The sequence below is a fragment of the Cylas formicarius genome, unplaced genomic scaffold (assembly GCF_029955315.1).
Source record: "Cylas formicarius isolate icCylForm1 unplaced genomic scaffold, icCylForm1.1 PGA_scaffold_5__7_contigs__length_24384050, whole genome shotgun sequence".
In the NCBI taxonomy this organism is placed as follows: domain Eukaryota; kingdom Metazoa; phylum Arthropoda; class Insecta; order Coleoptera; family Brentidae; genus Cylas; species Cylas formicarius.
Window position 1 is genome coordinate 4,387,710 of NW_026844341.1, and position 14,228 is coordinate 4,401,937.

The 14,228-nt window shown below is 37.3% G+C and overlaps 1 protein-coding gene and 1 long non-coding RNA gene across 2 annotated transcripts in view; one reads left to right on the forward strand and one right to left on the reverse strand.

Moving 5' to 3' along the window:
- The window catches only part of LOC132702357 (uncharacterized), a 33,423-nt gene extending 19,767 nt beyond the window's left edge, over nucleotides 1-13,656 (reverse strand). Inside the window, exon 1 of the mRNA XM_060670940.1 lies at nucleotides 13,448-13,656. Within this exon, the coding sequence (XP_060526923.1) occupies nucleotides 13,448-13,656 (209 nt within the window). The remainder of the gene's footprint in view (nucleotides 1-13,447) is intronic.
- On the forward strand, nucleotides 816-6,836 carry LOC132702373 (uncharacterized). The gene is made up of 3 exons (XR_009618880.1): nucleotides 816-955; nucleotides 1,009-1,089; nucleotides 6,365-6,836. It is a non-coding gene; the product is annotated as an uncharacterized LOC132702373 (long non-coding RNA).
- Nucleotides 13,657-14,228: the final 572 nt, after the last annotated feature.

A 14,228-nucleotide genomic window follows, 5' to 3' on the forward strand; every position in this document is an offset into this window, starting at 1 on the left:
GAAATAAATAAATGTGAAACTTATATTTTTCTTAAAGAAATCAGTTCGAACACAACTATAATAATAATAACAAAGTTTAGATGTTAATAGTATAGTCTTTTTTGCTGTTTGATTATTTTACCATTTATATATTAGCTAAAGTTACTACGAAAATTTTTATTTTGTAGAAAATATGCCAAAATTGTGGAAACCACAAATGAAATATTCTATGTTTCGCTATTTTATTGGCTTTGACGGTCGCTTTCCCGCACCAGGCGGCTAGTGAAAACATAAAGCATGAGAAAATCGGTCGATTTTAAAAAATGTAGCTTTTCATAAATTTCTGGAACGTAATTTTGTAAAACCTACTTCACAGACTACCTAATTAATTTGTGCAACGTTACGTTGTCATCGTCGACGAATTTACTTATGTTCAAACTATCATTACTTAACGCCATGTTTATACAAATCCCGCACAGGGAGCACCGGCATTATGTTACGCGTCGTCTCCGAGATGGATGGCGTAGGTGCGGGTCGTAAATCTAGCTCTAATACATATCTCGCTCGTAATAACGTCTGTCAAAGTGCGGCTATAATCAGACCCATTGATCTGCTATGCGAACTATTTAATAATTGGTTCAAACGCATGCCGGCCCGAGAATTTAGCGAACAATGGCCTTCATGACTATTCAAAGAAATGCTAAAGCCAAATTTGTTTTGATGTTGCATCCTTTCATAATTCGTAGATGGGCGATATTTGTTATTATTATTATTGTTATTATTATTATTGTTATTATTATTATTATTATTATTATTATTATTATTATTATTATTATTATTATTATTATTATTTCGGTTGTTTACCGGAGTATCCTCTACAGTCGACCGGTAGGCAGGACTACAAAGCTTGTTATTCCTCCAAGAATGATCGGACGATATGTGTGGCATCCAATATGACGGACTTCTGCATCAGTTTGTAAGTATTCCATGGAATGCCAATTTGTTGAATGCTTTCTTTAAAATTTTTAGAAACCAAGCATGTGGATGACATGATGACGATACGATTTTTACTTCATCGAGGCTCCACATCTCCAGGATTTCCCTTTTAAGGTGAGTATATTTCTCTACTTTTTCTATATGTTTAGTATGAAGGTTATTGTTGTTGGGTATAGATATGTCTACTAGCATTGCCGAGTTTGTTTGTATATTTATTACTGTCATATCTGGTCTGTTATGCGGTGTTGTTTTGTCTGTAATATCCCAGTAGATTTTTATCTGTCTCTTTTCAACGACAGGGGGAGGTTTATACGAATAGTATGATTCTTTGTTTGGATAAGTGATTTCTAGGGATTTGAGGATTTCCAGATATATAATTGCAGCAGCCTTCTGTCTCTCCAAATATTTTGTTGGGGCAAATCTTGGGCACGCTGATAGTATGTGCTCTATAGTTTCTTGGTTCTCATTGCACTTTCGGCATCGGTCACATATTTTCTTTGATTATGTACTTTAGGTAATTTCTAGTCTTGATTGTTTGGTCCTGGATAGCGAACATGAAACCTTCTGTTTCGGGGTACAGATTTCCTGTCTTAATCCACTGTAGAGATGCTTCCGGGTCAATCTTTTCCTTATTTAGGTCGTGTCTAAATCGTCCATGGAGCTCCTTCGTATTCCAAGCGGCTATTTTCTCTTCCACTGTTCTTAGTGGGAATGGTATATAGTTTTCCTCGGCTAGACTTAATGGCGTGTATCTTTTGTCAGCTTTGACTATCGCTTGAAGAAAGAATTTGCTAAGACCGTTAATTTGTTGGAGACATGCCCAGACTGCATCGCGAATACCTCTACCACCCTTGTCTCGTGGTATCGTAACGCGATCTACATCTGTTTTTGGGTGGTGCATTCAGTGCTTCGTGAGACTCTATTGATCTATTGATGTTGTCAAGCTCTGCGTGCGACCATTTAACTACACCGAAGGAATATTGTAATGATTGAATGATGAATGAGGGCGTAGATATTTATTGCTTTGACTATATTTCTTGAGTTTAGCTTATTTTTTAATATGCTGTTTAGTCTTGACTGGAACTCTTTCGTAAACATGTTTTTTTATTTTCTTGTGTTTAATTCTGTTTGTCTGTAGTATTCCTAGGTATTTGTATGGTTTAGTTGTCATTGATTGTATAATAGTTTCTTCATATATTTGCACAGTTAACATACGTTAAGCATTATTTTCAGACCAAGTGTCATCCAAATATCCGGCCTCCATTTTTGTGTTGTGTTTGTTCGAGGACTATCTGAAGTTGCTTTTTGGTGGCAGTGTATATCATTAAATCGTCCATAAAAAATAGATTACTTATAACTTGTTTTGTTCTCCCAGTTGTTATGGTGGCTTCGCATCCGGTTCTGTTTAGTGCTTTAGATAAGGGGGTCGAGGGATAGACAGAACCATAAAGCCGATAACGAGTCACCCTGGAATATTCCTATTTTTATTTCTATGCTTTTGGTTTCTATTGATGACGCTCCAGTTACAATCCTCAATTTTGTATTCCATGTTTTCATGGAATGTTTTAGTAGACTCGATATATTTTGGTCAATGTTATATATTTCCAGGGTTTTAATCAGCCAATCGTGTGGAGGTTTCTGCATTTCTCCCTCGTTTGTTCTAGAATCACAGAGTCTACGGTGAGTTGTTCTTTACATCCCACAAAATTTTTTCGACACCCTTTCTGTGCCTCTATTAAAATGTAATTATCTTCAAGGTAGGAATAAATCTTCTCTGAAATTAGAGCCGTCAGGATTTTATAGATAGTGGGTATACATGTTATAGGTCGGTATTGGGCGGGGTCTTGCGTTTCGTTGGATTTTGCAAAATGATGTTGAATTCTTGCGCAATGTATTTGTGTATACTAGGTAGTTTCTTGTGCTTGGTCTGCCTGTTCTACAGCTATCCAGGTTTTTTTTGGCTTTTTGTTTCTTTTGACCATATGCCTTTCCAGAAGTTTTCGACATCTGTTTGTGTTTGGGTATTTTGTTTATCTCTTGATTGCTACCCTTGAGTGATCGGTAGAACCCACGTTGATTCTTTTTTGTAACTTTCATGGTATATTTTGAGCCTTTTAGAGTATGTTGCAAGCTTCTGTTTAAGTGTATCTAGGTGATCTGTAATTATTTTTCTCTTGTTTTGTCCCTGTGTTTTAATTTTGTCCTTAATTTCTTTTGGTATCTTTCTCATCAGCGCTTTTGTTTCTTCCCCGTTCGCCAGTTGTTGTATTCTGCCAATTTCTTTCCTCATTTTTTCGATTTTTTGTTTTAACTGTTGATGCCATTTTGAGTCGTGTTTTTTGTGCATTTTGCTATCGTCTTGTTGCACTTGTTGGTCGTTGACATAGATAGCTGCTAGTGCCGAGCAGTAGACGTACAGGTATATCTTCTATGTCCATCTCTTCGGTTAGGCTATTTTGCAGTTTATGATCTGTTTCGCGAAGGATGTTTTTAGTCCCTGGTTTATGATGGAGTTTGGGAAGCGCTGGCCTGAGAGATGGATAGGAGCCTCGATATCTAATAAGAGCTTCTTCGAATCTGTCGCTAAAGCTTATCACTGCTTGATTAGGACGGTTTATAGTTGCTCTTCGCATCCGTTGTCCACTTGGCCGTTTGGCTCTTGTTACGGTTTCAACCCACTCGTTTGTTTGTCCCATTTGCCTCTCTACTTCTTCTTTGATTTATTGGATTCTTTGTGGGGGAAATAGGTTATTTCTTATTATAGTACGTTTTTGGTCTGCGATTCGTTGTTCGCTGAGATGTTGTGTGTGTGGCATTTCCCTCACAAAATCCTCGTACATTCTAGATCGGTACAAAGTCATATCGGTTTCATTAGAGGTAACCTTGAAGTCAGATCATGGTATTTGTTTGTTGGTTTCGTTATCCCACTTCATAAGTCGTCTTCTCTCGTTTTCCGGGTTTTGGCTAGTGGGTATAACAACAGGTTGCACAGCACGTTCCTCCGGTACCTGGTCATGCGGTCGTTGGAGTCCATTTCGACGGATGGTCACTCCATCTCCATTCCCATCTACACGCTGATCTTCCTGACGGTTCCGATTAGGAGGACCAGTGCTCTTATTATTATTAATATTATTATTATTATTATTACAAGGAATAATGTGCAGAGCAGAAACCAGTATTTAGTGTCAATGCTGTTCAGCAAAAATGCTGTCCAAGCGACGTTTAAATACAAATAAGATCGGGTAAACTGTTTCAGTGTTCGTTACTCATGTTACTCATAAAACGCAGGCGGTGTGATGCCCTGAATTGTTCTTCCCTTATCTTAAATAAATGGCTACTTAGGCGTTCTTCGTCATTGCTTAAGATCATAAAAAGCAAGTCAGATGGAAGCTGGTTATGCTCTAACCTATATATTTGCATAAGATCCCCCCCACCCCCGGCCAGCTCAGCTGACTTTGACTTAATATTGGCAGGTTCAAGTATATTGAGACGGTCGTCGTAAGGTGTATTTATAAGTTGAAGTTGCCCTTGTTCTCTAATTTCACAATCCTGCATGAGTTCCAAACAGGGGAGACAAATTCCAGTATTGGGCGAATGTAGATCATAAAAAGTATGCAAGCGAGGCGAGGACTGAGATTGTTAAAAGTCGTTTTTAACAATAATAAAGCGTAATTCGCTTTCTTAGCAATGTTTGATATATGTACAGACCACCACAGATCATTGGACACTGTTACACCTGGGTCTACCTAAGAACTTACATTGGATAGAATGTCTCCATCCCAAACCGGGATTGTTCTTTCCAACAACTAACACTGAACATTTAGCGGTAATAGCCACCACTTCCAAATAGTATTGAAATCTCGCTGGCATGCGCATGTGTTATAGGATTTTGAAATAATTTACTATCATCAGCATAAGCGCTCATGCGTCTATAAGAATAACATTGTGCACTGTGTGGTAGTGAAAACGCGTTACCGATTCGGACTCTTAACGGTGGGTGGCTTTGGAACGCGGCTATCCATTCAATACCTTGCTCCGACCTTCTCAAGTTTGAATAACAAGCGTTGATGTGGCACTTTGTCAAAAGCTTTGCTGAAGTCTAGGTGTACAATATCCACTGGATGCCATGCTGCGATGTAGGTATAATATGGCAGTGAATCAGGAAGGGTAAAAGCTGATTTGCTATTAGGCGTTCGAGAACTATACATATAACACACACTATGCTAACAGAAGAGAAGAAAAATAATTTTTTTCATGCCCTCTTGGTCAAACTGAATGTCTCCTAGGAAATTTAGATTCACAGGCCCATCATAATGAGACGGTAGATTAGCGGGTTCATCACCAAACACAGAAGCAAAATATGATGTAAATATGCTTGGAATAAAGTCCTGGCAATAGGAGACTTCTGCCAAAGCATTTCGAATATCGGGGATGGAGGGAAACGATGTCTACTTCCCCAGTCTCTAATCTCCCAAATCTTCAAACTCCAAATTTCTTCTGTGCAGCATAATCACCAGCAGAGGCAGTGGCTTTAAATCGTTAGAGTTCTTTTATGTTTTATTTATCTGAAGAGATGTCCAGTTAGGCAAGGCTTTCCAGAATTGAATTTTACAAAATGACTTTTGAAGCTTATGCCTATGTAATAATTCAGAGTAGATAGAAAATATATCTATGCGCCATTGACGTCGTCATCAGTAAAATGCCAAGCATGGTAGGAAAGGTCTGCAGGTAACTTTGTAAAATCTGTTCTGCATATCTTTTCTGGCGATTATTATTTTGCTTAGTGTAATATAAGGCTTGAATACAAAAATTAACAACAACATGATCAGATTTGCAGTTCTCAACTCAAACTCTAGTTGGTCAAGTAAGGAGAAGGTCAAGAGTTGATGGAGTGTCGCTGGTGTGTTCTTTCATCAAGTTGACTGAGATTGCAATGAGACAAAAAATTAATGTTCAGGTATGGACGTGCGCAGTCGCTTGAAATAACAGACCAGGACCTTTTTGGGAATTTTATTAAATTTAAGAATTTGACACTGTATGTATCGACAACATAGTCGGCAACGTAAAAACAAGCATCCGCCATCCTGCCTGCTAGGTTGATCGGAAGGTGGAAAACAAATAGTGAAATCAGGAATATCAGGTCTTAACAAGGTTACGGTTATTAGAATACAAGCAGGTTTAACGGAACCAATATAAGCATTGGCAGGTAATGAGCAAAGATTTGTGTAAACAATGGGCAAAGAAAGGACGCTTACTATTTGATTGTTAGCTGCTTTTAACCTCTCTGGTATCTGTCCTTCCTTTTCTGTTCGTGTTGATAGAGCGTTTGGTCTTCAAGTATCCCAACATTCTTAATCGGTGCAGTAAGAGGTTTGTTTTTCTGTTTTAGGATTCATTGAACCAGTTCAGGGATTCCAACTAGGACCTTCAACGGTCGAACTCTAGTACCCTCACCATCAGAATTTTGGGTTCCTAACCGAAACACCGGAACATTTGGATATTTGCTCGTTTTATGATGTACAAAACAGATCATTTAAGAAATTTCAGCATTAAGAATCGATTTAAACCTATGCAAAACTAATTAGAGCAGCAGCACTCGCATCCGCACGCGCCGCGAGTTAAAAACATATCTCAGTATTGCCATTCTGAAGCCAATGTCTTTTAATATTATTCAATCCAGCTTCGAGGGATGTTTGGTCACTGCATATTGTCGTTGCTCGTTTGCATAACATTTTAACTAATTAACTACGTTCCGGAACGGTAAGACTCGGATACTCTACGTGTATTTTTTTCACATGTGGTGGTGGATTGAATTAAGGTAATTGACAATTAAATCCAGTTTTAGATCGGTTCCAATCCAGATATGAAAAAACGAACTAAAATACGTATAATTTTCCGAAATATCTTCACCTTGTGGGTTGTTATTAATGTCCAATTGGCTGACTAATTTTTATGACTATTTTAAGCAGTAAAATGTGTTTTGAAATTATCACTATTTTTTTTTCGTTTCAATAGTGACGATTTCTCCTAATCACTTGTCCGGTAAAAATTCCATAATTCCTATACAATAAAAAATAAAAAAAGAGTAAACAATCAGCAAACTTTGACGAGCATCAAACGGCGAGATGAACAGTATGAGATAAAAACAAAGTTATTATTATGTTTAATTTAGGTCTTCATTGATGCTGCAAATTTTCTTCCTCTTCTTCTTCTGCAATTGCCGTGTTCTCCCAGAACATAATCTTCACTTTGTCCGCAGCAGATCTAAACAATATAGTGGTGCTTACTCTAGACCACTGACACAGATTTTAGAGCCAAGACGTTCTTTCTTGACAGGTCTATGTTTTCCACCTATTTTTCCTTGCACGAATGGGCTTTCTTCTTTTAGTGGTAATATAGTAAAATAAATAATATCCTCAACATTCTCCGGTAAGCCAACATTTCGAAAGCCTCAATCCTCTTACACATTGTTTCAGTGAGATTCCATTCTTCCATACCGTAGAATAATGCTAAAAACATAACAACATAATAAGCGCATTCTTCAGAGAATTCTTAAGGCTCTGTTGGTTATCACATTTTGCATGTTCTTCAACGATGTTCTTGCTTGTTCTATTCTGTTTTTGATTTCTTGAGTTGAGTGCCAGTTTTCATTTGCCCAGCACCCCAAATACTTGTATGCTTGTACTCTTTCCACTATTTCTAAGCTAATATCTGTTATTAGTTATGTTTTTGTTTTTGCTGATACCTATCCGTTTGGTTTTCTTTATATTTAGCGTAGAAACATTTGTTGGCTATGATCTGTTACCGCTGATAAAAGTAGCTGCAAATTATCCTTATCCGATACTAGTACGACCGTATCGTTAACGTATCTTAAATATTTGATGACGATTCCATTAGCAATTACCTTCTTTCTTCGGCGGCTTCCCTGCAGATATTTTCTTCATATAAATTAAACAAAAGAGGAAAGAGTAAACATCCCTGTCGAACTCCTCTCATAATAGATGTCTAGCCGGTAACTCTTATGTCAGCTGTCTGGTTCCAGTATAAGGTGGCTATTTAAGAAAGTCATGCTGAACAGTGCCAAATGTCTTTTCACAATCTACGAAGCAGGCATACACATCAAAGTTCACATCTACACATCGCTGTATAAGAAACAGAATGCTAAACAGCACATCTCTTGTAGCGAAACCACTTTTATAGCCAAATTGAGACAAACCAATATTTTCTTCGCATTTTATGTATATTCTTAGGTGAATGATTTTCAAGAACAACCTCAATACATGGCTCATTAAACTGAGCAAGTTGACCTGTGCCAATCTTTAGGAATTATTCTGGTTTTCTATATGCAGTTCAGCAAAGTTAACAGAAGTGCGCATTTCCCATTTTACTGTTAGTTAATCTCCAACAATTGATTAGTGACGAAGATATGGATAGTATAGAATAGTGTTGTGAGGTATAGTATATTGTAGTATAGTGTTATATAGTATGGTGTAGTATAGGATAGTATAGTATAGTTCAGTACAGTATAGTAGAGTATAGTTTAGTAAACCTAATCCATCACGGAAAAATAATATATTTGAAAATGGGTAAGGATGTACAAGCGTAGTAATATCAGCTACGGGATAATCTCGGCCCCCACCCCACCAACTGTAGAGATAAAGCAAATGGCATTAAACAAAAAAGAATTTAAAGCATTACATTATTGCGATGTTTAATATTTCAAAGTTTTATAGCCATTACGCTCACTGGAGGTCATTTAAAAAACCCGAAAATATTTTGCACACTTTTTCACTAGGTCGATTTACTTGATAAATTTCTTTTTCCAAAGTGCTAGGACCTCTCATGTGCCTTACCTTATGGTACTTACACCTGACGTATTTACAATGGCAATAGCAACAATTAGTAACTAGGCATCTCTCGATGCTGAATTATAACGCGTTGCGAAACAGACTAATTTGTACGCTCTTCTGACGTTACATTAGATAAGATCAGACGAACAGCGAAATAATATCACATAAAAACAGTTTTGCAGACCGCAAGCAGTGCCTTGTCAAACAAGAAACACTGAATTAATTAATACTTGTTTAGAATGTGACTTGTCTGGCGCCCATATAAAATTTCATGTTTGAGTATAACGTATAAAGGATTTCGTCCTTCCATTAATGCGCTGGATCACTATAGAATATTTAAGCGGCCGCTTGTTAAGTTATAATTAAGTTTCAGATGATGAATCCTGTTTGTCCATAATTCGTGAAAATAAAAGTAAATTCCAGATAGAACTTCCAGTCCGTGGAAATGAACAAGGACGAAAAATAACTTTTTTGTTTTAAATCTACCAAAGAAAATTATACTGATATTGTTATTAAATCCTAGGCAATTATGTTAAAAAAATAGGCTGTCTGAGAATTTCGAATGCAAAGCCGCCCGACTCAGACGAACGTTTCCGAGAGCTTAATCGAGCGAATTCGTAGGAGCGCGCTTCAACTTCTAAATTTTTAACGGCAAAAGTGACACGTTTTGTTATTCTTCAATCGACAAAATAAATAAAACCAGACTCGGCTAATAGCCTACGCCGAGCCGCATTTTAAAATTCCACCCAAACAGCTTAAACTAAAATGGGGGAATTATCTTGGCTTATGAAGTCGCTTTTAAAAGTTTTCCTGGTTAAATAAAAAAAAGCGCCTAGTTGCCGGAAAAAATTAAACTTCCAGCGGGTTATGTCTATGACCTCGCTACATATTGCAGCCGAGCGCAAATTAAAAAAGAAAACTCCTTTGTTCTCGAGAAATAGAAATTTTCCAACTGCTTCGCATGCAGAGAATTTTTTTTTTTCATATGCGGCTCATTAATGCGCGTCTCTGCCTTCGTGTTGCTTACAAATGGAGACAATTGCTCTTTCGTATTTACTAAAGTTGGAGCATAGATATGAGATCAACTGTGACACCTAGTCCAGGATAGCGCCGAATCTATTGTCTTTCTTTCCAACAGGAAATGCGATTAGTACAAGAAAGAATGTTAGTGAATAGTATGGAGGAGTTAGGAGGAGGTATGGTATTGGTGCCAGATGGGCCCGTTGTGCCCCCAGACCGCGCCAGAGGTAGTCCAGAATGCCCCTCCTAGAGAAGATCAGCAACTTCTTTAGCCCAATACCGTGTACTGAGTCCGGATCGACCAGGGTCGTTCCGGAGTCTCCAAATCTTGCCCATGTCAAAGCAGGGCACTCGGTGAGCAGATGATACGGGGTCTCCTCCCCTTCCACCTGCACTCCCGGTCGTCTCCAATGCCTAGCAAGCAAAGATGCCTCCTAAGCCTGCAATGTCCTGTGTAGGCCCCTGTTAGTGCTCTACACTCCCTTCTGGTCAGTCCAAGCGGCTCCCTGATCCGAGGGAGGGAGGGCTCATCCATCATAAGCAACTCTCCAGCACACCACGGCCCATTCTCTCACCCAGGCTTCGAGAGCTTCCGACCTCATGTACGGGGCGATCCCCAAGCGGGGCTCTGTTCCCATATGCCTGTGCGAGGAGTCCTCCTTGGCTAAGGCGTCCATTGCCTCATTGCCCCGGATCCTGGTGTGACCCGGGACCCAGACCAAAGTGACATTCATCTCCTCGGCCACTTTCCTCGGTACCTTTTGGCACTCCTTTATAAACAAGGTGAGTGTGCGCACTGACTTCAGCGCCATAAGTGCCGCCCTACTATCAGAGCACAGGAGGAGGAAAGAATGAAGAATGAAGCTCATAATCACAGGTTACACAAAAAGGTAGTATCTGTGATGCCTTCTTTCCTTATTCTAAATGCCATGCTTACAGTCATCTAATTTAGATCCACAACTTGGTTACAAACAGATAAAATACCAAACTTCTTCCCTGTCCTTCCAGCTTCCGTCATCCTGACATTTTTCGCATAGCTTGATCTACTTCATCCCGAGAAGATCTTATTGGTCTACCTCGCATTTCATTGTATTACTCTGTCTACCCATCTATTCGTGACCATATTATATTATTCATTTCTTATGTAAATCGTTCTCCTCTTGTCGCCCTATTGCATCTTGTTCAGTATTCCATTTTTGTGGATGTGATTCTTTGCTTTTGCTCCCTTGTGTTTATTGCATAGTTATCGGTTTCGTAGAGCTTGACAATCCTTTTTTTTACCGCTTTCGTGATACGCGAGTTACAGAGTACTTCATTAAGTTGTCAAACACGTGAGCTAGTTTGCATTAAATAGGTCACAGGGTGGAGTGGATGAGAACAATCGGCTTGCTTGTTTTTTGTGACTTGTAGTATCAATTGCTTGCCCTAATTTTGACTACCCTTTACTCTTGGTACGCAATTACAAGCCTCAATTAGATGAATAGAAACTAAGTGAACCGTTATAAATTTCTTCTTAATTACTAAATATAGCCCACACACAATCTTCCCCATGTGATCTTCACATATTCTCCTCTTTTGTATTTTTCTTCTATACTTAACATAGTTCTTAACAAGTCCAGTGGCTCTATATCCAGACCCAGAAGATTTTTTTTGTTTTAGGTTCTCAAGTACATACTGGATCTCATTTAGCGTGACTTCATTTTCTTCTTCTTCGTCTTCCAGTCGTTCTCCAAATAGCGGATTATTTTCTGTATGCAATTTGTTTGAATTCTTTTAGCCTAAAATTTTCAATTCGACGCCATATTCAATATTTAAACGGAGTGTTATTCTTTGGAATTCTGATATTTTTAAATATAAAACTAAAAGAAAAAACACCACGCTCTATTAGTTTAGGAATTAAAAAAATCCGCATAAATAACATCATGTTTTATTACAAGTCTAAGAACTTCATGCTAATATATCCTATATCTTATATATCTCAAATAAGTAAAGTAAGTAAAAACAATTCGTGTCAACAAAAAGAAATAGAAACTCCCTTTATTGGCATAGCATCTAATTATTTTTTAATTTGTTTTTTTTATTGCAGAAAAGGGAACTTTGTAAAACAGAATAAAACAAGCCAATTTTTGAAAATTCTAATTCTTCTAAAGGTAATTTCATTTCTTGTTCTTAAACGATAGAAATATTTTTATAATTCAGTATCAGAATAGTCAATGGGCAATATTTAGGAGCATCTTTTTTTATTTTTATATTTTTATAATTCAGTATCAGAATAGTCAATGGGCAATATTGAGGAGCCTCTTTTTTTCACAAATAAGGGTACGATGATTTTTGAAAAAAAGAAGGCTCTTCTTTTCTTTCATCTGGAAATGTCATTTTCGACGTAAAAAAGTCCAGAAACTTCTCTGTTTTTCATTTAGGTTTTGTAAGTGGACACATATCCTTTACCTTCGGTATTCGCCATCTTAAATATGTGTTAATTGGAATATAGAATATTCCACGTTAGAAAAAATACATGGAAGTTAACACAATAAGCATAGCTAACGTTGCTAGAGCCGTTTAGAGGTTTTGGGGTTTAAAAATTCTGAAATATTTTATGCCCAGAACCTGTATTACGATTAAACTTAGCTTCAGTGGAAATATATTTTTTTTAATTGAAACTGCAAAATAAAACTCAGGACGCCCATTTTATCCGCTATCGCTGTGGAGATTTTCATACTCAGGGTGGCAATCCAAACACTGCACCTTTTGCATTATTTTGCTACTGTATATATATATGTTCAGATCATATTAATATGGACTGAAGAAATTCAGATATTCAATATGGGTAATTAACTAAAACCGTTTAAAAACTAACATAAAACATTAACATTTTATAAAAAATATCGCCATATTAAGTAAAGCTCACAAAAAAATTCGACAGACTAAAAATTTGGATACCTTCATCGATTTTCTTTAATGTTTGAAATTTTGTGGATATTAATATGGCCCTCTTTAAACTTGGTACAACTAAAGTAATGTGTGTGGCATTTCCATTCTTCTTTTTCGAAAAACATGCAGCTGTCAATTTTTTTCAATTTATTGAAATTTCATGCTGTTTAGCGTGGAAACAGTTGTTGCGATTTTACAAAATTTTGGCTTAATCTTGGAAAGATCTACGAATTTTCATTTGCATCATTCATCTTTATTTTAAGCAATAAAAATAGACAGATAGGTACACATAATGTTTAACAGGTATTTAAGCAAAAATTGAAGCAAAGGGGCTAATTTTGCAGAATGAAGTTTATATCCAGCTAAACCAAGATATCAACTGGTTTGCTGGTGGAAAACTTCAAATAAATACACCTTAAGGTCGCATCTGCCCAAACAGAAAATCATTTATTTATTGGAAAATGTACTATAGAAAGATACAATATAATATTTTCAAAAATATGTCGGTTCCAAGTTCGAGAATATGATCACTTCACAGTTAGGGGTGAGTTTCAAGTAATACATTTTGAAAACACTCTTTCGTTCACATTTTTGTAATTAGTGTACCACTTTTGACTTATAACTGACATGCACCAAGCAAACCAAATTCTTCGAAATAAAACAAAACCTACCTGGGTGCAGTTTTGGCATCAGTTTGATATCGTCGGTCGTATTCGTTGAATTTGTGCGATCGAAGATAGAAAGCGATATCTTTGATTCCATCTTTAAACCACCAGGGCCGTTGCTCGTGTCGAATCACCTCCTCGAGATTGTTTGTGGTCGTACTAAAATCCTCAGTAGCTTCTTCTGTTGAGTCGTGAACTGGCAGCCCATTATGCATTGCCAGCGATATAATAACTAACGTACAACACGCCCTGAGGGGCATTTTTGTTTATTCGATGGAATAATCAAAATGTAGTTGACACAACGGCTGATTTCTGTCATCCTATGCGATTTGGTATCGCATCCAAAGAAATTCCTTTTATCCAAATTTTGTTCTAATAGTCTTATTTTTTAATTTAAAAAAAAAACAGGTTTCATTTTCGTATGTGTCATCTAAAGGCTGTGAAGTCCTTCCGGCAAATTGAAGTCAGGATTTTCTGGGCAGAGTGGAGTGCTAAATAGGTCGTAAGAGTAGTGGGGAATAAAAAAAAAAGTAGACTTACAGACCCAGAGCCACAACCGCTAGACGTACACAGCTCACGTCTTTCATAGTGTTAGGTACTCACTGGAATCAGAAATGGAGTCTCGTTCGTCCCCTGCAGAAAGGCATCAACTTGAATTTTGCTTACATAGTTCTTTTTGGCACAAATATGGACTATTAATTCTACATTAATAACCTAAGACCACTTGTCTTGTTGCTACACCTTAAGCGATTGCCAGATTTCAGCATCTTCCGACTTTTTAAATAAT